General features: G+C 43.0%; 1 protein-coding gene across 1 annotated transcript; it reads left to right on the forward strand.

The window, feature by feature from the left end:
* Nucleotides 1–109: 109 nt before the first annotated feature.
* LOC139416125 (phospholipase A-2-activating protein-like) lies at nucleotides 110–17747 on the forward strand. The gene is made up of 14 exons (XM_071164446.1): nucleotides 110–358; nucleotides 908–1101; nucleotides 1391–1491; nucleotides 1667–1787; nucleotides 2252–2419; nucleotides 4267–4402; nucleotides 4638–4807; nucleotides 13435–13586; nucleotides 13804–14023; nucleotides 14260–14325; nucleotides 14414–14485; nucleotides 14645–14752; nucleotides 14970–15137; nucleotides 17030–17747. Exons 1-14 carry the CDS (start codon nucleotides 210–212, stop codon nucleotides 17602–17604), a joined length of 2400 nt encoding a protein of 799 aa, XP_071020547.1. The 5' UTR covers nucleotides 110–209; the 3' UTR covers nucleotides 17605–17747.
* Nucleotides 17748–25759: the final 8012 nt, after the last annotated feature.

Genomic DNA, 25759 nt, shown 5'->3' on the forward strand with positions numbered 1-25759 from the left:
TTATTCTGGTAGTGTTATTTGTATGATTTATCTAATATGTATATATAATTACAACAAAATAAATGTAATTGTCCCAGCATGCGATCTGAGGTCAAGGTTAATTTTCCTTACTACTTCCGCTTTACTTAACCGGACGATTTCTTCTTGACAAGGGGTGCCTCTTTTCTCTTTAGAAGTTACGATTACAACATTGTGATATTGGTGATACAATGGCATCACCTAACTCATATAAACTAAGCTGCTCCATACCTGGCCATGAAATGGATGTTAGAGGTCTTGCAGCTGCTTTTTTTCCTGACGGAGCCTTTACGTCTGTTTCCAGAGACCGAACCGGAAGGGTCTGGGTACCAAACTCAAGGTACCGCTAGTTAGCTAATTTAGCTTAGCTCAAATGACTATGTTTGTCTTACCATTTTAATGTTGTAAAGATAATCATTTAGCAACCCTTAGACACACATATATCGATGCCCCTCTCAATATACCATAATTTCAAGGCAAACCAACAAGTCTACTAAAGCATACTAGCTAGCTAACATAATTAGCGTTGTCATTCACTCAACTGAAATGTGCAACCAAACCTCACTATGGTCTGGACGTGTGGTTTCACTTCTGATATTTCCCCCCCATTAATAACATTGCCACACAAACTGTACGGGACAAAAACGTGACACAAGCTTTCTAAACTTTGAATGATAATAAATGCGCACAAGGTTTCTCTAGGCCATATGGCAATTAGTTTTATAGCTAACAGTAAGCTTTTATATAAATCTAGTCACTGAAAGAAGCCAGACTGTTCAGAATGACTAGATTTGAAACCACATTGTTGCTGTTGTCCTGCTCTGTGTTTTCAATGTAATCAAGTTTAACTTTAAATAGCATATGTTCTGTGTCGCCATTCTCTCTACAGCCCAGACAGGGGTTTCACAGAAATGCATTGTATGACAGGCCATGAGAACTTTGTATCCTGTGTATGCATAATCGCTCCCAGCGACACGTATCCTCGGGGACTCATAGCCACAGGTGGAAACGACCACAACATCTGTGTTTTCACACTGGACCAACCACAACCATTGTTCACACTCAAGGGACACAAAAACACAGGTATAGTTGATATACTGCTGATGCAGGTAGCCTAGCAGGTAAGAGCGTGTGGCCAGTATCAAGCCAACTAAGTGAAAAAAAATCTGTTGATATGCTTTGAGCAAGGCACTTAATCCTAATTTCTCCTGTAAGTGCTCTGTATAAGAGCGTCTGCTAAATGATTGAAATGTAAATGTAATGCATCATTGTGGAACAACTAACTCAACTTGACTACTTAAAATACCAACTTGGTCTGATGACGCTTTCATTGTTTATAAGTAGAAACTGTCCATGTTACATATGTCCACAGTGTGTGCACTGTCCTCTGGGAAGTTTGGAACACTACTGAGTGGCTCTTGGGACACCACAGCAAAAGTCTGGCTCAACGAGAAGTGCATGATGACCTTACAGGTAAAGTATCTGAGATTTGTCTATAGTATTTTTGATCTGGGTCATGTTCAGTAGCAAAACATTTTGCAACATAAAATGAAAATCTGTTCTAATTGGATAAATCTGAAATAGTTTTCTCCCTGCTAAACACAACCCAGGTGAGTGACCATGGTAAATTGTGCTCTTTGTATTGTAGGGACACACAGCAGCAGTGTGGGCGGTGGTCATATTACCTGAACAAGGCCTCATGCTGTCTGGATCAGCTGACAAGACCATCAAGCTGTGGAAGGCTGGACGTTGTGAGAAGACGTTTACAGGTGAGATGAATGCACCTGTCGTGAAAATTCTACACAGGGACACTCGATGTCAATATTAAATGAATAATTCTTTATTAACAGCAAGCTGGAGAGGTTGCAGTCAAACTTAGATACATAAAGTACCGGTCTGAAGCGACCTCCGTCAGGGCAGTTCTGTTAGATATCTCATATACTGCTTACACACACAAGTTATATTTGCATGATTTAGCTTATTCATTATTCATCATTAATTCATCATTAACGTTTGGTTCATGCATGTGACCGACCAATACCTCGCAAGGCTTCTTCTCTCCAAGCTGAGACCTTCAAACTGAGATATCCCTTTCCGTTCTCAAAACAATGCTCTGGGCATACTGCCAAATTGCAGATACTGATAGTGAGGGTTCCTCCCAGGCATGTTGCCCCCTATAAATATTGTGGCAGTTCTGGGGCCAGACATCACTAAATGTCCTTGTCTATCCCAGGTCATGAGGACTGTGTCAGGGGGCTAGCGGTGGTCAGCGACCTGGAATTCTTCTCCTGTAGCAACGACGCCACTATCAGGAGATGGCTAGTGACTGGAGAATGTGTGCAAGTGTACTACAGCCATACCAACTACATCTACAGCCTGGCCGTTTTCCCCAATGGACAAGGTACAGTATGGACGACTGAACCCTGAGAATCTACTAGTGCCCTGTTTGTGGAACCACTATGCCCTAGGAAAGTGTGACAATCTGTTGGTGATTCATAGTTTTAGTTATCCGTCCTGGTGTATTGTAATCTATAGGCTGATCTACTCCTACTTAAATGTAGTTGTGTATAATTTGTAAACAGAACCTTTTGTATTGTTATTGGCCGCTTGTCTTTTTTAAAATTCATAGTCGAAAAGATAACTCCTGCACACACAATACACTGCTCAAAAAAATAAAGGGAACACTAAAATAACACACCCTAGATCTGAATGAATGAAATATTCTTATTAAATACTTTTTTCTTTACATAGTTGAATGTGCTGACAAAAATCACACACAAATTATCAATGGAAATCAAATCTATCAACCCATGGAGGTCTGGATTTGGAGTGACACTCAAAATTAAAGTGGAAAAACACACTACAGGCTGATCCAACTTTGATGTAATGTCCTTAAAACAAGTCAAAATGAGGCTCAGTAGTGTGTGTGGCCTCCACGTTCCTGTATGACCTCCCTACAACGCCTGGGCATGCTCCTGATGAGGTGGCGGATGGTCTCCTGAGGGATCTCCTCCCAGACCTGGACTAAAGCATCTGCCAACTCCTGGACAGTCTGTCGTGCAACGTGGCGTTGGTGGATGGAGCAAGACATGATGTGCTCAATTGGATTCAGGTCTGGGGAACGGGCGGGCCAGTCCATAGCATCAATGCCTTCCTCTTGCAGGAACTGCTGACACACTCCAGCCACATGAGGTCTAGCATTGTCTTGCATTAGGAGGAACCCAGGGCCAACCGCACCAGCATATGGTCTCACAAGGGGTCTGAGGATCTCATCTCGGTACCTAATGGCTGTCAGGCTACCTCTGGCGAGCACATGGAGGCCCCCCAAAGAAATGCCACCCCACACCATGACTGACCCACCGCCAAACCGGTCATGCTGGAGGATGTTGCAGGCAGCAGAACGTTCTCTGCGGCGTCTCCAGACTCTGTCACATGCTCAGTGTGAACCTGCTTTCATCTGTGAAGAGCACAGGGCGCCAGTAGCGAATTTGCCAATCTTGGTGTTCTCTGGCAAATGCCAAACGTCATGCACGGTGTTGGACTGTAAGCACAACCCCCACCTGTGGACTTGGGCCCTCATACCACCCTCATGGAGTCTGTTTCTGACCGTTTGAGCAGACTCATGCACATTTGTGGCCTGCTGGAGGTAATTTTGCAGGGCTCTGGCAGTGCTCCTCCTTGCACAAAGGCGGAGGTAGTGGTCCTGCTGCTGGGTTGTTGCCCTCCTACGGCCTCCTCCACGTCTCCTGATGTACTGGCCTGTCTCCTGGTAGCGCCTCCATGCTCTGGACACTACGCTGACAGACACAGCAAACCTTCTTGCCACAGCTCGCATTGATGTGTCATCCTGGATGAGCTGCACTACCTGAGCCACTAGTGTGGGTTGTAGACTTCGTCTCATGCTACCACTAGAGTGAAAGCACCGCCAGCATTCAAAAGTGACCAAAACATCAGCCAGGAAGCATAGGAACTGAGAAGTGGTCTGTGGTCACCACCTGCAGAACCACTCCTTTATTGGGGGTGTCTTGCTAATTGCCTATAATTTCCACCTGTTGTCTATTCCATTTGCACAACAGCATGTGACATTTATTGTCGATCAGTGTTGCTTCCTAAGTGGACAGTTTGATTGTTGTTTAAGTGTTCCCTTTTATTTTTTGAGCAGTGTATTATCTCTGCACATTTACCGTGTTGATGTTTCCGTCAAGACATTTTTCTAGACAATTGGTTGGTGCTCCCCTCCCTTCTCAGATTTCGTAAGCACAGGAGAGGACCGGACCTTGAGGATATGGAAGCAGGGCGACTGCCAACAGACCATCCGTCTCCCAGCCCAGTCCGTGTGGTGCTGTTGCATCCTGCCTAACGGGGATATAGCTGTGGGCGCCAGGTAAACCCCACTGTCTATTTATTTTGTGGCATATGGGCACCAATACTGCTACTCCACCGAAATGATAAACCAAATACAATAATCTTCTCTTTGGTGTATGCTCATACAATATCATGATGCCCCCTCCCTCCTTTTAGCTTCACACAGAGGGTAAACATAGTTGGAAGTGAGGTGAGATGGATATTTCTGATATGACCTTGCTTTTGTGTCACCGGTCGTGTTATTTGCCTTATAGTGACGGCCTCATCAGAGTGTTTACTGAGGTGGAAGATCGCATGGCTAGCCCCCAAGACCTCCAGGCCTTCGAGGATGAGCTCTCCAAGACCACCATCGACCCCAAGACAGGGGACCTGGGGGACATCAAGATGGAGGATCTTCCAGGAAGGGAGCACCTCGAGGAGCCTGGTAAATTAATTTGTATCTGCATGTTCTGTTATATTATTCCATTCCACTATATACAGTGAGCTCCAACGGTATTGGGACAGTGACGAATGTGTTGTTGTTTTGGCTCTGTACATTGAAATTATACAATGACAATGAGGTTGAAGTGCAGACTGTCAGCTTTAATTTCATCCACATCAGGTTAACTGTTTAGAAATTACAGCACTTTTTGTACATAGTCCTCCCAATATTGGGACAAATTCACCTGTGTATTAAAGTAGTTCAACGTTTAGTATTTGGTCCCATATTCCTAACATGCAATGATTACATCAAGCTTGTGACTCTACAAACTTGTTGGCTGCATTAGCTGTTTGTTTTGGTTGTGTTTCAGATTATTTTGTGAAATGAATGGTAAATAATGTATTGTCATTTTGGAGTCACTGTTATTGTGAATAAGGATATAATATTTTTTTTAAACACTAATACATTAATGTGGATGCTACCATGATTATGGATAGTCCTGAATGAATTGTGAATAATGATGAGTGAGAAAGTTACAGATGCACAAAGATCATACGCCCAAGACATGCTAACCTCTCAGCATTACAGTAACAGGGGAGTTTAGCATTTTATATCATACCCCCAAGACATGCTAACCTCTCAGCATTACAGTAACAGGGGAGTTTAGCATTTTATATCATACCCCCAAGACATGCTAACCTCTCAGCATTACAGTAACAGGGGAGTTTAGCATTTTATATCATACCCCCAAGACATGCTAACCTCTCAGCATTACAGTAACAGGGGAGTTTAGCATTTTATATCATACCCCCAAGACATGCTAACCTCTCAGCATTACAGTAACAGGGCAGGTTAGCATTTTATATCATACCCCCACGACATGCTAACCTCTCAGCATTACAGTAACAGGGGAGTTTAGCATTTTATATCATACCCCCAAGACATGCTAACCTCTCGCCATTACAGTAACAGGGGAGGGTAGCATTTTTTTTGGGGGGGGGGTTATGATATTTGTGCCAAATCCAAAGTTCTGGAGTACAGAGCCATAACAAAAACCAAATGTGTCACTGTCCCAATACTTTTGGAGCTCCATGTACTAGAGGTCGACCAATTATGATTTTTTGACGCCGATACCGATTATTAATCGGCCAATTAATCGGCCAATTTTTTTTTTTAATATATTTTTTAAACTTATTTTAACTTAATATAATACATCAATAAAATCAATTTAGCCTCAAGTAAATAATGAAACATGTTCAATTTGGTTTAAATAATGCAAAAACAAAGTGTTGGAGAAGAAAGCAAAAGTGCAATATGTGCTATGTAAGAAAGCTAACGTTTCAGAGTCTTCAATATTCCCAGGTAAGAAGTTTTGGGTTGTAGTTATTATAGAAATTGTAGGACTATTTCCCTCTATACCATTTGTATTTCATTAACCTTTGACTATTGGATGTTCTTATAGGCACTTTAGTATTGCCAGTGTAACAGTATAGCTTCCGTCCCTCTCCTCGCTCCTCCCTGGGCTCGAACCAGGAACACAACGACAACAGCCACTCTCGAAGCAGCGCCAACTAGCTAGCCATTTCACTTCGGTTACACCAGCCTCATTTCTGGAGTTGATAGGCTTGAAGTCATAAACAGCGCAATGCTTGACGCACAACGAAGAGCTGCTGGCAAAACGCACTAAACTGCTGTTTGAATGAATGTTTACGCGCCTGCTTCTGCCGATCACTGCTCAGTCAGATACTTAGATACTTGCATGCTTGTATGATCAGTCAGGTTATACACAACGCAGGACACGCTAGATAATATCTAGTAATATCATCAACCATATGTAGTTAACTAGTGATTATGATTGATTGTTTTTTATAAGATAAGTTTAATGCTAGCTAGCAACTTACCTTGACTTACTGCATTCGCGTAACAGGCAGTCTCCTTGTGGAGTGCAACAAGAGGCAAGTCGTTATTGCGTTGGACTAGTTAACTGTAAGGTTGCAAGATTGGATCCCCTGAGCTGACAAGGTGAAAATCTGTCGTTCTGCCCCTGAAGGAGGCAGTTAAGGCCGTCATTGAAAATAATAATGTGTTCTTAACTGACTTGCCTAGTTAAATAAATATTAAATAAAGGTGTAAAAAAAAATGTCCAAAAATACCGATTTCCGATTGTTATGAAAACTTGAAATCGGCCCTAATTAATTGGCCGTTCCGATTAATCGGTCGACCTCTACAATGTACAGTCATGGCCAAAAGTTTTGAGAATGAAACAAATATTTATTTTCACAAAGTTCGCTGCATCAGTGTCTTTAAATATTTTTGTCAGATGTTACTATGGAATACTGAAGTATAGTTACAAATATTTCATAAGTGTCAAAGGCTTTTATTGACAATTACATGAAGTTGATGCAAAGAGTCAATATTTGCAGTGTTGACCCTTTTTTTTTTCAAGACCTCTGCAATCTGCACTGGCATGCTGTCAATTAACGTCTGATGGCAGCCCATTCTTGCATAATCAATGCTTGGAGTTTGTCAGAATTTATGGGTTTTTGTTTGTCCACCCGCCTCTTGAGGATTGACCACAAGTTCTCAATGGGATTAAGGTCTGGGGAGTTTCCTGGCCATGGACCCAAAATATCTATGTTTTGTTCCCCGAGCCACTTAATTATTTATCACTTTTGCCTTAGCAAGGTGCTCCATCATGCTGGAAAGGGCATTGTTCGTCACCAAACTGTTCCTGGGATTGGGAGAAGTTGCTCTCGGAGGACGTGTTGGTACCATTCTTTATTCATGGCTGTGTTCTTAGGCAAAATCGTGAGTGAGCCCACTCCCTTGGCTGAGAAGCAACCCCACACATGAATGGTCTTGGGATGCTTTACTGTTGCCATGACACAGGGCTGATGGTAGCGCTCACCTTCTCTTCTCCGGACAAGCTTTTTTCTGGATGCCCCAAACAATCGGAAAGGGGATTCAGAGAAAATTACTTTGCCCCAGTCCTCAACAGTCCAATCCCTGTACCTTTTGCAGAATATTAGTCTGTCCCTGATGTTTTTCCTTGAGAGAAGTGGCTTCTTTGCTGCCCTTCTTGACACCAGGCCATCCTCAAAGTCTTCGCCTCACTGTGCGTGCAGATGCACTCACACCTGCCTGCTGCCATTCCTGAGCAAGCTCTGGTGCCCCGATCCCGCAGCTGAATCAACTTTAGGAGATGGTCCTGGCGCTTGCTGGACTTTATTGAGTGCCCTGAAGCCTTCTTCACAACAATTGAACCGCTCTCCTTGAAGTTCTTGATGATCCGATAAATGGTTGATTTAGGTGCAATCTTACTGTCAGCAATATCCTTACCTGTGAAGCCCTTTTTGTTTAAAGCAATGATGATGGCACATGTTTCCTTGCAGGTAACCATGGTTGACAGAGGAAGAACAATTATTCCAAGCACCACCCTCCTTTTGAAGCTTCCAGTCTGTAATTCGAACTCAATCAGCATGACAGAGTGATCTCCAGCCTTGTCCTCGTCAACACTCACACTTGTGTTAACGAAAGAATCACTGACATGATGTCAGCTGGTTCTTTTGTGACCGGGCTGAAATGCAGTGGAAATGTTTTTGGGGGATTCAGTTCATTTGCATAGCAAAGAGGGACTTTGCAATTAATTGCAATTCATCTGGTCACTATTCATAACATTCTGGAGTATATGCAAATTGCCATCATACAAACTGAGGCAGCAGACTTGACAATATTTTTGTCATTCTCAAAACTTTTGGCCACGACTGTATGTATTAATTATTGGCACCGTTGATAAAGATGAGCAAAAAAGACTGAATTAAATAATACAAATAGCTACAGTGCCTTCAGAAAGTATTCACACCATTTGACTTTTTCCACATTTTGTTGTGTTACAGCAAAGAGCCTGAATACATTTTTTTTTGCCTAAATAAGTCCAGGAGTAAAAATGTCATGGACTCACTGTGTGCAATAATAGTGTTTAACATGATTGTTCAATGACTACCTCATCTCTGTATCCACACATACAATTATCTCTAAGGTCCTTCAGTCGAGCAGTGAATTTCAAACACAGAATCCCTGACAAAGACCAGGGAGGTTTTCCAATGCCTCGCAAAGAAGGGCACCTATTGGTAGATTTTTGTATTAATACCCGACATTGAATATCCCTTTGATCATGGTGAAGTTATTAATTAGACTTTGGATGGTGTGTCAATACACCCAGTCATAACAAGCGTTTTTCCTAACTCAGTTGCCGAAGAGGAAGGAAACTGCTCCGGGATTTCACCATGAGGCCAATGGTGACTTTAAAACAGTTACAGGGTTTAATGGCTGGGATAGGAGAACTGAGGATGGAACAACGTTGTAGTTAATCCACAATACTAACCTAATTGGCAGTGAAAAGGAACCCTGTACAAAAATAAATATTCCAAAACATGCACTAAAGTAACACTGCTTAAAAATTTGGCAATTCAATATTTGTCCTGAATAGAAAGTGTTGTGTTATATTTGATTTGCCCCAAACATATTACTGAGTACCACTCTCCATATTTTCAAGCATAGTGGTGGCTGCATCATGTTATGTGTATGCTTGTAATCATTAAGGACTGGGGAGTTTTTCAGGATAAAAAATAAATGGAATGGAGCTAAGCACAGGCAACAACACAAGGCCAAATCTACACTGGAGTTGCTTACCAAGAAGACAGTGAATATTCCTGAGTGAGCGAGTTAGTCTTGACTGAAATCTACTTGAAAATCTATGGCAAGACTGAAAAATGGTTGTCTAGCAATGATTAACAACCAATTTGAAAGAGCTTGAAGCATTTTTAAAAGAATAATGGGCAAATGTTGCACAATCCATGTGTGGAAAGCTCTTAAAGACCGAAAGACTCACAGCTGTAATTGCTGCCAAAGGTGCTTCTACAAAGTATTGACTCAGTGGTGTAAATAGTTTATTTTATGCATTTAATTTGCAAACATTTCTAAAACTATATTTTGGGGTATTGTGTGTAGATGGGTGAGGAAATAATATTGACACATATACCAATACGGTGAATTAGTTTTTATCAGGAAGTGCATAGGAGATGTTTTACCTACTGTGACTACCCCAACCAGAAGTTGTGGATGTATGGGAGCATTTGCGCAAAACTACATTGTAGTTATTCCCTCCGCAAAGCATCAAGCAGGCTAAACGTCGGTATAGGGACAAAGTTGAGTCCCAGTTCAACGACTCAAGACACGAGACAGATGTGGCAGGGTCTACAGACAATCAGATTATAAAAGGACAGCCAGCCACATCGCGGACACCGATGTCTTGCTTCCGGACAGGCTGAACACCTTCTTCGCTTGCTTTGAGGATAAAAGTGCCACCGACGCGGCCCGCTATCAAGGACTGTGGGCTCTCCAGACCCGGAGTAAGACATTTAAGCGTGTTAACCTTTGCAAGGCTGCCGGCCCAGATGGTATCCCTAGCCGCTTCCTCAGAGCATGCGCAGACCAGCTGGCTGGTGTGTTTACAGATATATTCAATCTCTCCCTATCCCAGTCTGTTGTCCCCACATGCTTCAAGATGGCCACCGTTGTCCCTGTACCTAAAAAAGCAAAGGAAATTGAACTAAATGACTATCGCCCCGTAGCACTCACCTCTGTCATCAGGAAGTGCTTTGAGAGACTAGTCAAGGATCATATCACCTCCACCTTACCTGCCACCCTAGACCCACTTCAATTTAATTACTGCCCCAATAGATCAACAGACTATGTAATCGCCCCACCACACTGCCCTGTCCCATTTGTACAAGAGGCATACCTATGTAAGAATGCTGTTCATTGACTATAGCTCAGCATTCAACACCATAGTTCCCTCCAAGCTCATCATCAAGCTCGAGGCCCTGGGTATGAACCCCGCCCTGTGCAACTGGGTCCTGGACTTCCTGACGGGTCGCCCCCAGGTGGTGAAAGTAGGAAACACCTCTTCCCTGATCCTTAACACAAGGGTGGGTGCTCAGCCCCACCCTGTACTCCTTGTTCACCCATGACTGCGTGGCCACGAGCACCTCCAACTCAATCATCAAGTTTGCAGACGACACAACAGTAGTAGGCTTGATGACCAACAACTATGAGACAGCCTACAGTGAAGAGGTGAGGGCTCTGGGAGTGTGGTGCCAGGAAAATAACCTCTCACTTAACGTCAACAACTAAGGAGATGATCGTGGACTTCAGGAAACAGCAGAGGGAGCATCCCCCTATCCACATCGATAGGACACCAGTGGAGAAGGTGGAAAGCTTCAAGTTCCTCGGCATACACATCACTGTGTGGTGAAGGCGCAACAGAGCCACTTCAACCTCAGGAGGCTGAAGAAATTTGGCTTAACACCTAAAACCCTCCCAAACTTTTACAGATGCACAATTGAGAGCATCCTGTCAGGCTGGATCACCGCCTGGTAAGGCAACTGCACTGCCCACAACTGCAAAGCTCTCCAGAGGGTGGTGCGGTCTGCCCAACGTATTTACCGGTGGCAAACTTCCCGCACTCCTGGAGACCAACAGCACCTGATGCCATAGAAAGGCCAAAAAGATAAAGGACATCAACCACCCGAGCCACTGCCTGTTCACCCCGCTACCATCCAGAAGGCGAGGTCAGTACAGGTGCATCAAAGCTGGGACCGAGAGACAGACGCTGTTTTTCAATCTCAAGGCCATTAGACTGCTAAACAGCCATCACTAGCACACATAGATATTAGGAATCACTGGCACTTTTAGGAATGGATCACTAGCCACTTTAATTTCCGTATCTAGCATTACTTATCTCTTATGTATAAACTGCACTCCACACTATTCTACGGCATCTTAGTCACTTAAATTGTGTTTCCATATTGCATCAGCCATTTCAGTTGTGTATACTGTATTGTATTCTTTACTATACCACTGACTGTTAAACAGCCATCTCCAGCACATCAGAGGCGGCTGCCTATAGACATAGATTAGGTATAGACATAGATTAGGAATCACTGGCCACTTTAAGGAAATGAAACACTAGCCACTTTAACAATGTCTATGTTTCTTGTTATACACATCTCATATGGATAAACTGTACTCTATACTATTCTACAGTATCTTAGTCACTTTAAATATTGTGTGTAAATATTGTATCACCCATCTCATATGTATTTACTGTATTCTATACTATGCCACTGTATCTAAGCACAAGCATTTCGCTACATCCGCAATAACATCTGCTAAACACGTTTGTGTGACCAATAAATTTGATTTGATTTGGGTGAGAGAAAAACATTTTGGAATTCCATCTGTAACAACAAAATTTGGAATAAGTCAAGGGGTATGAATATTTTCTACTAATACAATTGCTCAGAGATAGACATTTTGTTTTAACAATAAATAAAATCTCTCTAAAAGAATAGGTTTCAAAATTGTGTTTTCAATACCTCGCCTTGTGAGGTGTGCATGGCCAAAGAGCTCTATTTTCATGTCATCAAACTAACGTAAGCGCCTATGCCTGGAGCTCTATTTTCATGTCATCAAACTAACGTAAGCGCCTATGCCTGGAGCTCTATTTTCATATCAAACTAACGTAAGTGCCTATGCCTGGAGTTTTCAAAACGGCATTGGCACTTGGATTGGAACCTGCGCTATGGTCAGATGGCATACAGCTCTTTGGCCACACACCAGTGGTGGGCTTTGCGTCAAAAAAGATGCATAAGCAGATAAGAACCCTATTCCTACTGTGACATACGGTGGTGTATCTTTGAATATATGGGGTTATTTTGCTTCCACTGGTCCTGGGGCCCTTGTTAAGGTCAACATCATCATGAACTTTACCCAGTACCAGGAGAGTTTTGACAAACACCTGGTTGCCTCTGCCAGGAGGCTGAAACTGGGCCACAAGTGGATCTTCCAGCAAGACAATAACACCAAGCACACAACAAAATCCACAAAGAAATGGTTAATTGACCACAATATCAACATTTTGCAATGGCAATCTCAGTCTTCTGACTTGAACCCCATTTGAAAACCTGTGGTTAAACATATGGTAGTCTATAAGTGCAGATGAAGGATATCAAGGATCTGGAAAGATTTTGTATGGAGGAATGGTGTAAGATCCTTGCCAATCTGTTGTCCAATCTCATTATTGTTATCCTTGCAAGGTGATGTATTGAAAACAGGGGTGCCAATAATTTGACCCCTGTCTTTTTGAGAAAAAGTAAACACTTTTGCTGAGCAACTGAATGAGTATAAAATGTCATTTTCACCCCCCAAAAATGCATACAATATACTCAGTATTTGTATTTAATTTATAGTATATTTTGCTTTTCTTTATTGAGGGTGCCAATAACTTTGGACCTGACTGTATATATTCAATTAATAGAAACTATAAAGACATTGCATGCACAGAATCACTCTTTGGATATTATAGTTTTTTGCACCTACAGTCCATGGTCACTGACATCTTACTTGAATGATCAACTTATTTGACCAATCGTCAAGCTTTAGTAAAACCTGCACAACTAAAAACCACAGATGCACATGAAAGGGGAGTAATCCAGATAACATCCTTGTTGTATTGTAGTGCAGAGAGTATGATTACACATTAAGATGTCTGTTTGTCTGTCTCCCAGGGAACCGGGACGGCCAGACACGGCTTATCAAAGAGGGCCAGAACGTGGAGGCGTACCAGTGGAGCGTGGCTGACAGCCGCTGGATGAAGATTGGAGATGTGGTGGGAGGGTCCAACCAGCAGACCTCCAAGAAAGTCAACTATGAGGGGAAGGTGAGGTGCACCCCAACGTTGGGTGAATGGTGATAACAATAGATAATTTTCCTCAGAGGAAAATTATTGTACACTGTACTAAAATCAAATCAATGTCCAGAGTACAGACGCAAGGCACATTATTCACAAGTGATTTCATCTACGCTTAACTGAAGCGAGCTGTCACACAGTGAATCTCTCAACACAGGTCCAAGCCATCTTCTGAATGATTTTCCAGGAGTACGACTTTGTCTTCACCATCGACATCAACGAGGGTGGCCCGTCCATGAAGCTGCCCTACAACGTGACAGACGATCCCTGGCTGACAGCCCACAACTTCCTGGAGAAGAACGAGCTCAGCCCCATGTTCCTGGACCAGGTGGCCAACTTCATCATCGAAAACACCAAAGGACACACCTTGGGAGCCGCCGCGCCCAGCGCTGCTGACCCATTCACTGGTAGGGCCACTGAACCATCTTCATACTATATATACGCTGCTACATTACATTTTTAGATTCTTAACACACACCGGCCCAGCCTAGTGGTATCAACTCTATAGGGGGATTGTTCCCTTTTCTAACACAGTGATCAAAGTTACCGTAATATTTGAAATAGACAGGTCATGGAAATTCTAATTGAGTTTAGAATACCACACAAACTATTTTCACCCTGCTTTTATCATGTTCACCATTAGGCTCAGGCCGATACATTCCTGGAGCTGCTGACAACAGAGCAGGCTTTGGGGCTGACCCCTTCACAGGTAAATAAACACAAATATTATTTTCTTGTACATTTCAGTTTGATGAGGACATGCTGTTCTAATACATTTATTATGACGTTTTCCCCAGGCACTGGGCGGTACATCCCAGGATCGGGGACTCCTACAGGGGCTCCGCTGGGCGTGGCAGACCCCTTCACAGGTTAGTCACTATAGCAACTCCTTCAACGTCAAGGGTTTAATCGGAGGTCGCATTAACACTCAAATGTGTTTTTACCCCAAAAATTAAATGTAAAAGACAACCCAACATCACTGCTAAAGGGGTAGGACTAACACTTCTACCCTCCTCTTGTCTTCCCAGGTGAGGGTGCCTACTCCTCGGCTGCCTCGAGGCAGACCTCCACAAACATCTACTTTCCAAAAACGGACGGTGTGACCTTCGAGCAGGCTAACGCCACACAGATAATGGGTAACCACTGAACAAAACATGATTTTTTGATACTTTACGAGCAGTAATATTCAGTGTCTATTTATCCAGCGTACAAAGCTGATCAACCAGCACTGTCGCTGAACTGAAATAATGTGGATAGCCATATGGAAACCTTACTACAGTAAATACATACTGGGTATTATGTCTGTTTCATTCTCAATGGCATCTCTTTATAATAACTTTGCCTTTTCACCAGCCAAGCTGAAGGAGCTGAATGGTGGGGCCCCTGGGGAATACAGGCTGTCTGAGGAGGTCCTGGAGAGCCTGGAGAAACTGCTGGTGTCTGTCTGTAACCCCTGTGCCTCAGAGCAGCCCACCACAGAGCAGATCAGCCTGCTCTGGAAGACCTCCCACTGGCCAGAAGGTAGGCTAACGCACATCTTGGGCAGGATTTGGGTTTATCCCACTAGACCAGTACAGAGGTGGGCAATTCTGATCCTGGCGAGCCGCAATGTGTGCAGGCTTTTGCTTCCAGTCACTAGCAAACTGATTTATAGTGAACAAAAATATAAGCGCAACATGTAAAGTGTTGGTGCCATGTTTCATGAGCTTAAATAAAAGATCCCAGAAATGTTCCATTTGCACAAAAATATTATTTCTCTAAAATGTTGTGTACAAATGTGTTTACATCCCTGTTAGTGAGCATTTCTCCTTTGCCAAGATAATCCATCCACCTGACAGGTGTGGCATATCAAGAAGCTCATTTAACAGCATGATCATTACACAGGTGCACCTTGTGCTGGGGACAATAAAAGTCCACTTAAATGTGCAGTTTTGTCACACAAAACAATCCCACTGATGTCTCAAGTTTTGAGGGAGTGTGCAATTGGCATACTGACTGCAGGAATGTCCACCAGAGCTGTTGCCAGAGAATTTAATGTTAATTTCTCTACCATAAGCCACCTCAATTGTAATTTTAGAGAATTTGGCAGTATGTCCAACCGCAGACAACACCAGCCCAGGACCTACAGATCCATCCTTTTCACCTGCGGGATCATCTGAGACGAGATACCAGGAAAGCTGATGAAACTGTGGGTTTGCACAACCAAAGAATTTCTACACAAACTGTCAGAAACCGTCTCAGGGAAGCTCATCTGCATGCTCGTCGTCCTCACCAAGGTCTTGACCTGACTGTAGTTTGGCTTCAGTGGGAAAATGCTTACCTTCAATGGCCACTGGCATGCTGGAGAAGTGTGCTCTTCATGGATGAATCCCAGTTTCAACTGTAGTTATTGTGACAGGGTAGGAACCAAAGTGTTGACAAGTGTTTCCTATAGGGCCCTATAATCTTTGGGTATATCTTAGAACTTCATGTAGTTAACATATTCTTGCTTTGCGCATTTGATTTAGAAGATACTGTTGCACAAAAAACAAGCAGATGTAGGTCTATACCATCACTTGTATTATCAGACTGTATAGCTACAGGCTCTGTCGCAGATGGCCGTGACCGGGAGACCCATGGGGCAGCGCACAATTGGCCCAGCTTCGTCCGGGTTAGGGGAGGGTTTGGCTGGCAGGGATGTCCTTGTCCCATCGCGCACTAGCGACTCCTATGGCGGGCCGTGTGCAGTGCACGCCGACACTGTCGCCAGGTGTACAGAGTTTCCTCCGACACATTGGTGCGGCTGGCATCCGGGTTAAGTGGGCATTGTGTCAAGAAGCAGTGCGGCTTGGTTGGGTTGCGTTTCGGAGGAAGCACAGCTCTCGACCTTCGTGTCTCCCGAGTTTGTACGTGAGTTGCAGCTATGAGACAAGGCTGTAACTACCAACTGGATACCACGAACGTGGGGAGAAAAAGGGGTTCAAAAAAGAAAAACGAATAGTTTAATTATAGAACGCTAGTGGATTTATGTGCAGCATTGACCATGCAGCGCCCTTGCCCAGTCATGTGAAGTCCGTAGATTAGAGCCTATTGAATTAATTTCAATTGACTGATTTCCTTATTTGAACTGTAACTCAGTAAAATCCTTTATAATTGTTGCATGTTGCGTTTATATTGTTGTTCAGTATAGATAGTCAAGCAATTATGGTCAGGTGTGTTGGAGTGGACTGCAAGCCCACAGCACTGTTATTGCCCACTCTTGCACTTTACCCTCTGAAGTCCTGAGAAGCATTTTATTGTTTTATTGTTTTAAGAATAAAAGGCCCTATCGGCCTTTTCAAGTATGTGAAACCTTTGCACATTACAATAATTGAACATATGGTAATGTACCATTTTCATTGAGCTGTGATCACCTGTTCTCTCCTGTCCTGCAGACATCGTCTTCCCCGTCCTGGACATCCTGCGGCTGGCGGTGCGCCACCCGCAGGTCAACGACAGCCTGTGCGGTAGCGAAACGGATGATGGCGTGGCGCTCTGCAACCACCTGCTGAGCCTGATGAAGCCTCAGGGTCGGCCAGCCAATCAGATGCTGGCATTGCGGACACTGTGCAACTGCTTCAGTGGCTGGCGAGGCCGGGCCCTCCTATTGGCCCAACGGGAAGCTGTCCTGTCCCACGCCGCCGACCTCTGCTCTGTTTGCAACAAGAACATTCACATCGCCCTCGCGACTCTCGTTCTCAACTACGCTGGCTCACTCCACGGCCAGCCCGACCTGGAGGCCAAGGCCCAGTGTCTGTCGGTGGCCAGCGCGGCACTGGAGTCGGTGCAGGACAAGGAGGCAGTGTTCAGGCTCCTGGTGGCTCTGGGGACCACAGTGGCCTCTGACCAGACAGCCCAGGACCTGGCCAAGTCACTGGGGGTCATGTCACAGATCGCCAAGTACACCTCGGTCACCGACCCGGCCAAGGTCGGCGAGTGCTGCCAGCTGGTTTTAAAAGAACTGCAGTGATCTGATTTCCTGTGACTTCAAACACACTGGTTTCCCCTTTCCTCTCCTTATATTATTACTAGTCTCTGTTCAAGTGTTTAATTGACTTTTGAGACTATTGGATTGCATGTGCTGCAATAAAAATATGTACAAATTGGATCTTTCATGAAGCCTGACTTGTCTTTATTAATTATAAATGGAGTTGGTGAGAAAGTAGAAATAGTGAAATGAGGCAAATTTCTAATGCTTTGAAACTGTCCATGTCATGTATATGCACAGTGTGTACTTTGTCCTCTGACGTTTGGAACACTACTTACTGGCTCATGACCTTACAGATAGTGACTTTTCTAACTTTGATCTGGGTCATGTTCAGTAGGGCTCACTGTAGCAAAACCTTTTGGAACATAAAATACAAATCTGTTCTAATTGGATAAGTTTAAACTTTTTCTCCCTACTGAACACAACCCAGGTGAGTGACCATGGCAAGTTGTGCTCTTTGTATTGTAGGGACACACAGCAGCAGTGTGGGCGGTGGTCATATTACCTGAACAAGGCCTAATGCTGTCTGGATCAGCTGACAAGACCATATGGAATCCTGGATGTTTACAGGTGAAAGAAATCACCCACTAACCACAGTGACCTTTATAAATATTGTGGCAGTTCTGGGGCCAGATATCACTGAATATCTTTGTTAGAGACACAAATATCATACCCCCAAGACATGCTAACCATTACAATAACGGGAGGTTAGCATTTTTTTGGGAAGGTATGCTATTTGTCCTGTAACTTCCTCACTAATCACGATTCATTCTCAGGACTATCTGTAATCATGGTACCATTCACATTAATGTAAAAGTGTTTTGAAACATATTCTTATATACAATAAAATTAACTCCAAAATGGCACAATACATTATTTGCTGCCTCAAAATAATCTTAAACACAACTAAAACAAACAGCAAATGCATCCAACAAATGTGTAGTCACAAGTTTGATGTAGTCATTGCGTGCTATGCATATTTTTTTCATTTGCCAGGTCGCAATTGTAAATGAGAACTTGTTCTCAACTTGCCTACCTGGTTAAATAAAGGATAAATAAAATATGGGACCAAATACTGAACTTTTGACTACTTTAATACACAAGTAAATTTGTCCCAATACTTTTGGTCCACTAAAATGAGGTACTATGTACAAAAGGTGCTGTAATTTCTAAACGGTTCACCGATGTGGATGAAAATACCCTCGAATTAAAGCTGACAGTCTGTACTTTGACCTCATTGTATCGTATTTCAAATGAAAAGTGCTGGATTACAGAGCCAAAACAACCAGAAATGTGTCACTGTCCCAATACTTTTGGAGTTCACTATGTACTGGTATATCAAGTCAGGTCAGAAATTATTGCCACCCTTGATAAAATGAGCAAAAAAGACTATAAAATAAATAATACAAATACTGACCTATATTGTATGCAAACAACATGGGAAATGTATATTTTATACACAATTGCTCAGAGAAAGAAATGTTGTTTAAAAATAAATCAAATTATTGGCACCCCTGTTTTCAATACCTCACCTTGCGATGATAATGACCCTGAGTCTTTTTCAAAAATGTTATGAGATTGGACAACACAATGGCAGGGAGGCCGGGCCCTCCTATTGGCCCAACGGGAGGTTGTTCTGTCCCACGCCGCCGACCACTGCTCTGTTTGCAACAAGAACATTCACATCGCCCTCGCGACTCTCGTTCTCAACTACGCCGGCTCACTCCAGCGCGGCACTGGAGTCGGTGCACCTTGTGCTGGGGACAATAAAAGGGCACTCTAAATTGCGCCGTTTTGTCTCACAACAGTACCACAGCTATCTCAAATTGAGGGAGCGTGCAATTGGCATGCAGACTGCAGGAATGTCCACCAGAGCTTTTGACAGAGAATTGAATGTTCATTTCTCTACCCTAAGCTGCCTCTGCTGTTTTTAGGGAATTTGGCAATACGCTCAACCAGCCTGACAACCGCAGACCACGTGTATGGCATCACGTGGGCGGTTTGTTGATGTCAACGTTGTGAACAGAGTGCCCCACAACAAACACAATTGCATTTTATCGATTTCAATTTGAATGTACAGAGATACCGTGACAAGATCCTGAGGCCCATGGTCATACCATTCATCCGCCGCCATAACCTCATGTTTCAGCATGATAATGCATGGCCCCATGTTGCAAGGACCTGTACACAATTCCTGGAAGCTGAAAATGTCCCAGTTCTTCCATGGCCTGCATACTCACCAGACATGTCACCCATTGAGCATGTTTGGGATGCTTTTGATAGACGTGTACAACAGCATGCTCCAGTTCCCGCCAATATCCAGCAACTTCACAGAGCCATTGAAGAAGAGTGGGACAACATTCTGCAGGCCACAATCAACAGCCTGATGAACTCTATGCGAAGGAGATGTGTTGCGCTGCACGAGGAAAATGGGGGTTACACCAGATACTGATTGGTTTTCTGATCTACGCCCATACTTTTATTTAGGATTTCTGTTGCCAACGGATGCATGTCTGTATTCCCTGTCTTGAGATCTGTAGATTAGGGCCTAATTAATGGATTTCAATTTACTGATTTCCTATATGAACTTAGTAAAATTGTTGCATCTATTTTTGTTCAGTATACATACAGTGCCTTGAGAAAGTATTCATACCCATTGACTTATTCCACATTTTGTTGTGTTAAAGCCTGAATTCAAAAATTCTTTCTGGGTAAGTCTCTAAGAACTTTCCACACCTGGATTGTGCAACATTTGCCCATTATTCTTTTAAAATGATTCAAGCTCTTTCAAATTGGTTGTTGATCATTGCTAGACAACCATTTGTAGGTCTTGCCAAAGATTTTCAAGTAGTTTTCAGTCAAGGCTGTAACTCGGCCACTCAGGAACATTCACAGTGTTCTTTGTAAGCAACGCCAGTGTAGATTTGGCCTTGTGTTTTCCTGTATGATTTTGCCTTTACTTAGCTCCATTTCTTTTTTTATCCTGAAAACTCCCCAGTCCTTAACAATTACAAGTATACCCATAACATGATGCAACCACCACTATGCTTGAAAATATGGAGAGTGGTACTCCGTAATATGTTTAGGGCAAATCAAATATACACACTTTGTATTCATGATAAAAAGTTAATTGCTTTGCCACATTTTTTGCAGTGTTACTTTAGTGCCTTGATGCATGTTTTAGAATATTTTTTGTTCTGTACAAGCTTTCCTTTCACTGTCAATTAGGTTAAAATTGTGGAGTAACTACAATGTTGTTTTGTTTTTAGTTTTCTATCACAGTCATTAAACTCTGTTTTACAGTCACCATTGGCCTCGTGAAATCCCTGAGTGGTTTCCTTCCTCTCCGGCAACTGAGTTAGGAAGGACACCTGTATCTTTGTAGTGACTAGGTATATTGATACACCATCCAAAGTGTAACTAATAACTTCAGCATGATCAAAGGGATATTATTAATACCCATCCATCAATAGGATGCCCTTTGCTAGGCATTAGAAAACCTCCCTGGTCTTTGTCAGTGAATCTGTTTGAGATTCACTGCTCGACTGAGGGACCTTGAGATCTCTGTATCCACACAGATAATTGTAAGGTCCCTCAGTCGAGCAGTGAATTTCAAACCGATTCACTGACAAGTCATTAAACACTATTATTGCACACAGAGTGAGTCCATGCAAATTTTTACTCCTGAACTTTTTTCGGCCAAAAAATGTATTCAGGCTGTAACTCTACAAAATGTGGAATAAATCAAAGGGTGTGAATACATTCTGAAGGCAGTGAAGTCGGAAGTTTACATACACTTAGGTCGGAGTCATTAAAACTCGTTTTTCAACCACTTCACAAATGTATTGTTAACAAACTATAGTTTTGGCAAGTATTTATTTTTCAGCAATTGTTTACAGACAGATTATTTCACTTATAATTCACTGTATCACAATTCCAGTGGGTCAGATGTTTACATACACTAAGTTGACTGTGCCTTTAAACAGCTTGGAAAATTCCAGAAAATTATGTAATTGGCTTTAGAAGCTTCTGGTATTCTAATTGACGTCATTTGGAGGTGTACCTGTGGGTGTATTTCAAGGCCTACCTTCAAACTCAGTGCCTCTTTGCTTGACATCATGTGAAAATCAAAATAAATCAGCCAAGACCTCAGAAAACAAATTGTAGACCTTCACAAGTCTGGTTCATCCTTCGGAGCAATTTCCAAACGCCTGAAGGTACCACTTTCATCTGTACAAACAATAGTACGCAAGTATAAACACCATGGGACCACGCAGCCATCATACTGCTCAGGAAGGAGACGCGTTCTGTCTCTTAGAGATTAACATACTTTGGTGTGAAAAGTGCAAGTCAATCCCAGAACAGCAGCAAAGGACCTTGTGAAGATACTGGAGGACACAGATAGAAAAGTATCTATATCCACAGTAAAACGAGTCCTATATCGACATAACCTGAAAGACCGCTCAGCCAGGAAGAAGCCACTACTCCAAAACCGCCATAAAAAAAGCCAGCCTATGGTTTGCGACTGCACATGGGGACAAAGATCGTACTTTTTGGAGAAATGTCCTCTGGTCTGATGAAATAAAAATAACTGTTTGGCCATAATGACCATAGTTATGTTTGGAGGAAAAAGGGGGAGGCTTGCAAGCTGAAGATCACCATCCCAACTGTGAAGCACGGGGGTGGCATCATCATGTTGTGGGGCTGCTTTGCTGCAGGAGGGACTGGTGCACTTCACAAAATAGAAGGAATCATGAGAAAGGAAAATTGTGAATATATTGAAGCAACATCTCAAGACATAAAGCTTGGTCGCAAATGGGTCTTCCAAATGGACAGCGACCCCAAGCATACTAGCAAAGTTGTGGCAAAATGGCTTAAGGACAACAAAGTCAAGGTATTGGAGTGGCCATCACAAAGCCCTGACCTCAATCCCATAGAAAATTTATGGGCAGAAGTGAAAAAGCGTGTGCGATCAAGGAGGCCTACAAACCTGACTCAGTTACACCAGCTCTGTCAGGAGGAATGGACCAAAATTCATCCAACTTATTGTGGAAAGCTTGTGGAAGGCTACCCGAAACATTGGACCCACGCTAAACAATTTAAAGGCAATGCTACCAAATACTAATTGAGTGTATGTAAACTTCTGACCCACTGGGAATGTGATGAAAGAAATAAAATCTGACATAAATCATTCTCTATTATTATTCTGACATTTCACATTTTTTTAAATAAAGTGGTGATCCTAACTGTCCTAAGACAGGGAATTTTACTAGGATTAAATGTCAGGAATTGTGAAAAACTGAGTTTAAATGTATTTGGCTAAGGTGTATGTAAACTTTCAGCTTCAACTGTACATGTAGTTAGAGTTATTAAAGTGACTATGCATAGATAATAAACAGAGAGTAGCAGCAGCTTAAAATGGGGGGGGGGGGGGGGGGCAATGCAAATAGTCTGTGCAGCCATTTTATTTGCTGTTTTGGAGTCTCATGGCTTGGGGGTAGAAGCTATTAAGAAGTCTTTTGGACCTAGACTTGGCGCTCCGGTACCACTTGCCGTGCGGTAGCAGAGAGAACAGTCTATGACTAGAGTGGCTGAGTCGTTGACAATTCTTAGGGCCTTCCTCTGACACCGCCTGGTATAGAGATCCTGGATGGCAGGAAGCTTGGCCACAGTGATGTACCGAGCCCTATGCACTACCCTCTGTAGTGCCTTGGGGTCGGAAGCCGAGCAGTTGTCGTACCAGGCAGTGATGCAACCTATGCTCTCGATGGTGCAGCTGTATAACTTTTTGAGGATCTGAGGACCCATACCAAATCTTTTCAGTCTCCTAAGGGGGAATAGGCTTTGTCGTGCCCTCTTCACAACTGTCTTGGTGTGTTTGGACCATGATAGGTTGTTGGTGATGTGGACACCAAGGAAACTATCTGTGTAAAGGAGTCATGCAATCATACAAAATTCACAAAAAGTGATAAAGAATTACATTATTTTCTGGGTTATTCGTTTTTTTTAGGAGAGCCAGCAGTGTGCCAAAGGAAACAAAAAGCTAATCTGAAGAAAAGAAGCCAATATGTATGTGAGGGAATAGCTAAGACGGGGAACCCAACTCTTCTCAGTAACATCTACACAGAGCTGTACATCAGAGGGTGGAAGTGGAGATGTCAATCATGAACATGAGGTGAGACAGATTGAGATAGCATCCAGGAGACAAGCAACACAAGACACACCAATCAAATGCAATGACATCTTCAAACTCTTACCTGGACAAGAGAAACCGATCAGAACTGTGCTGACAAAGGGAATTGCTGGCATTGGAAAAACAATCTCTGTGCAGAAGTTCATTCTGGACTGGGCTGAAGGAAAAGCCAATCAAGATATTCAACTCATAATTCCACTGCCATTCCGAATAATTTTGCACGCCCAATTTTTCAGTTTTTGATTTGTTAAAAAAGTTTGAAATATCCAATAAATGTCGTTCCACTTCATGATTGTGTCCCACTTGTTGTTGATTCTTCACAAAAAAATACAGTTTTATATCTTTATGTTTGAAGCCTGAAATGTGGCAAAAGGTCGCAAAGTTCAAGGGGGCCGAATACTTTCGCAAGGCACTGTATCTTCTGTTGGATTTCAGAGACAGTTCTGGATAACATTTTGTCTGAAGCAAAGAAAGGAGAAATGCCAAAGACTCAAAGTGAAATGTACACACACTTCCTGACGTTCCTGACTAAACAGATGGACCTGAAGCACCCTGGAGAACATGAGATGAATCAGCAAAGGAATGAGAAAACCATCATGTCACTTGGGAAGCTGGCTTTTCAACAACTGGAAGAGGGCAATCTTATTTTCTATGAGGAAGACCTGAGAGAATGTGGCATTGATGTCAAAGAAGCCTTAGAATACTCAGGAGTGTGCACACAGATCTTCAGAGAAGAGTATGGATTGTACCAAAAGAAGGTGTACTGCTTTATGCATCTGACCATTCAGGAGTTTCTTGCTGTTTTGTATGTTTTTCTCATCTTCAGCAACAACAGTGACAATCTGATGGTAAAAGAACCTCCCAGTTCAAAGAAACCACTGCTCACCCACATGCCAACAAGCATCCTCCACAAGAGTGCAGTGGATAAGGCCTTACAAAGCAAGAACGGACACCTGGATCTATTCCTTCGCTTCCTACTTGGTCTCTCACAGGAGTCCAATCAGATTCTCCTGAAAGGTTTATTGACGCAGACCAATATCGGGCCACAATCCAACAAGGAGACAGCCAAGTACATCAAGGAGAAAACCTGTCTCCAGAGAGATGCATTAACCTGTTCCACTGTCTGATTGAGCTGAATGACCATTCCCCAGTGGAGGAGATCCAAAGCTCCCGGAGCTCAGGAAGTCTCTCAGAAGCCAATCTATCACCTGCACAGTGGTCAGCCCTCGTCTTTGTGTTGTTGACTTCAGAAGAGGAGCTGGATGTGTTTGACCTGAAGAAATACTCCAGATCAGAGGAAGGTCTTCAGAGGCTGCTGCCAGTGGTCAAAGCCTCCAGAAAGGCTATGTAAGAATTTGAATACTTTGCCTGTTTTATAAACAAAAACAATGCACTATAAATGCATTGACTTATGTGTTCATACCGGTCAGCTCTTGACTATGCTGTATTTCCCAAAGGTTGAATGGATGCAATCTCAGAGAAATGCTGTGAAGCATTGGCTTCAGCTCAAACTCCTCACAGCTGAGAGAGCTGGATCTGAGCGACAATGACCTGCAGGATTCAGGAGTGAAGCTGCTCTCTGTTGGACTGAAGAATCCACACTGTAAACTGGAGACACTGAGGTAACAGGTTTCCCCTCAAAAGTAGGCTACTTGAAAAAACCTTGAATGACAACTACTTTGATTAAGTATTGCTCTCTCATAACCGAATAAAATAGTATCATACAGGAATAGGACATTGGGGTCAAAGAGTATATGTGATTCTTGAGATAATTCACTTGCCATATAAGTGAGTCCATGTCTAGAATAAGGTCTGGATTCAGTTTGTATAACAGAAGTATAGAGGAAGATCCTCGTTAAAATGTGAAGGTAATTTCCGATTGAGCCGACATATGCATCGTTTACCGTCAATGCGGTCTCCGCGAACGTGGGATCATTGCCTTTA

Source organism: Oncorhynchus clarkii, chromosome 9 (assembly GCF_045791955.1).
Source record: "Oncorhynchus clarkii lewisi isolate Uvic-CL-2024 chromosome 9, UVic_Ocla_1.0, whole genome shotgun sequence".
NCBI classification, from domain to species: Eukaryota; Metazoa; Chordata; class Actinopteri; order Salmoniformes; family Salmonidae; genus Oncorhynchus; species Oncorhynchus clarkii.

Excerpts from the sequence above, each read along its gene's own strand:
- LOC139416125 (XM_071164446.1), top strand. The coding sequence starts at position 210 with ATGGCATCACCTAACTCATATAAACTAAGCTGCTCCATACCTGGCCAT. Across the intron at positions 13,587-13,803 it reads AAGTCAACTATGAGGGGAAG|GAGTACGACTTTGTCTTCAC; the intron begins GTGAGGTGCACC and ends ATGATTTTCCAG. Across the intron at positions 14,486-14,644 it reads CGTGGCAGACCCCTTCACAG|GTGAGGGTGCCTACTCCTCG; the intron begins GTTAGTCACTAT and ends TTGTCTTCCCAG.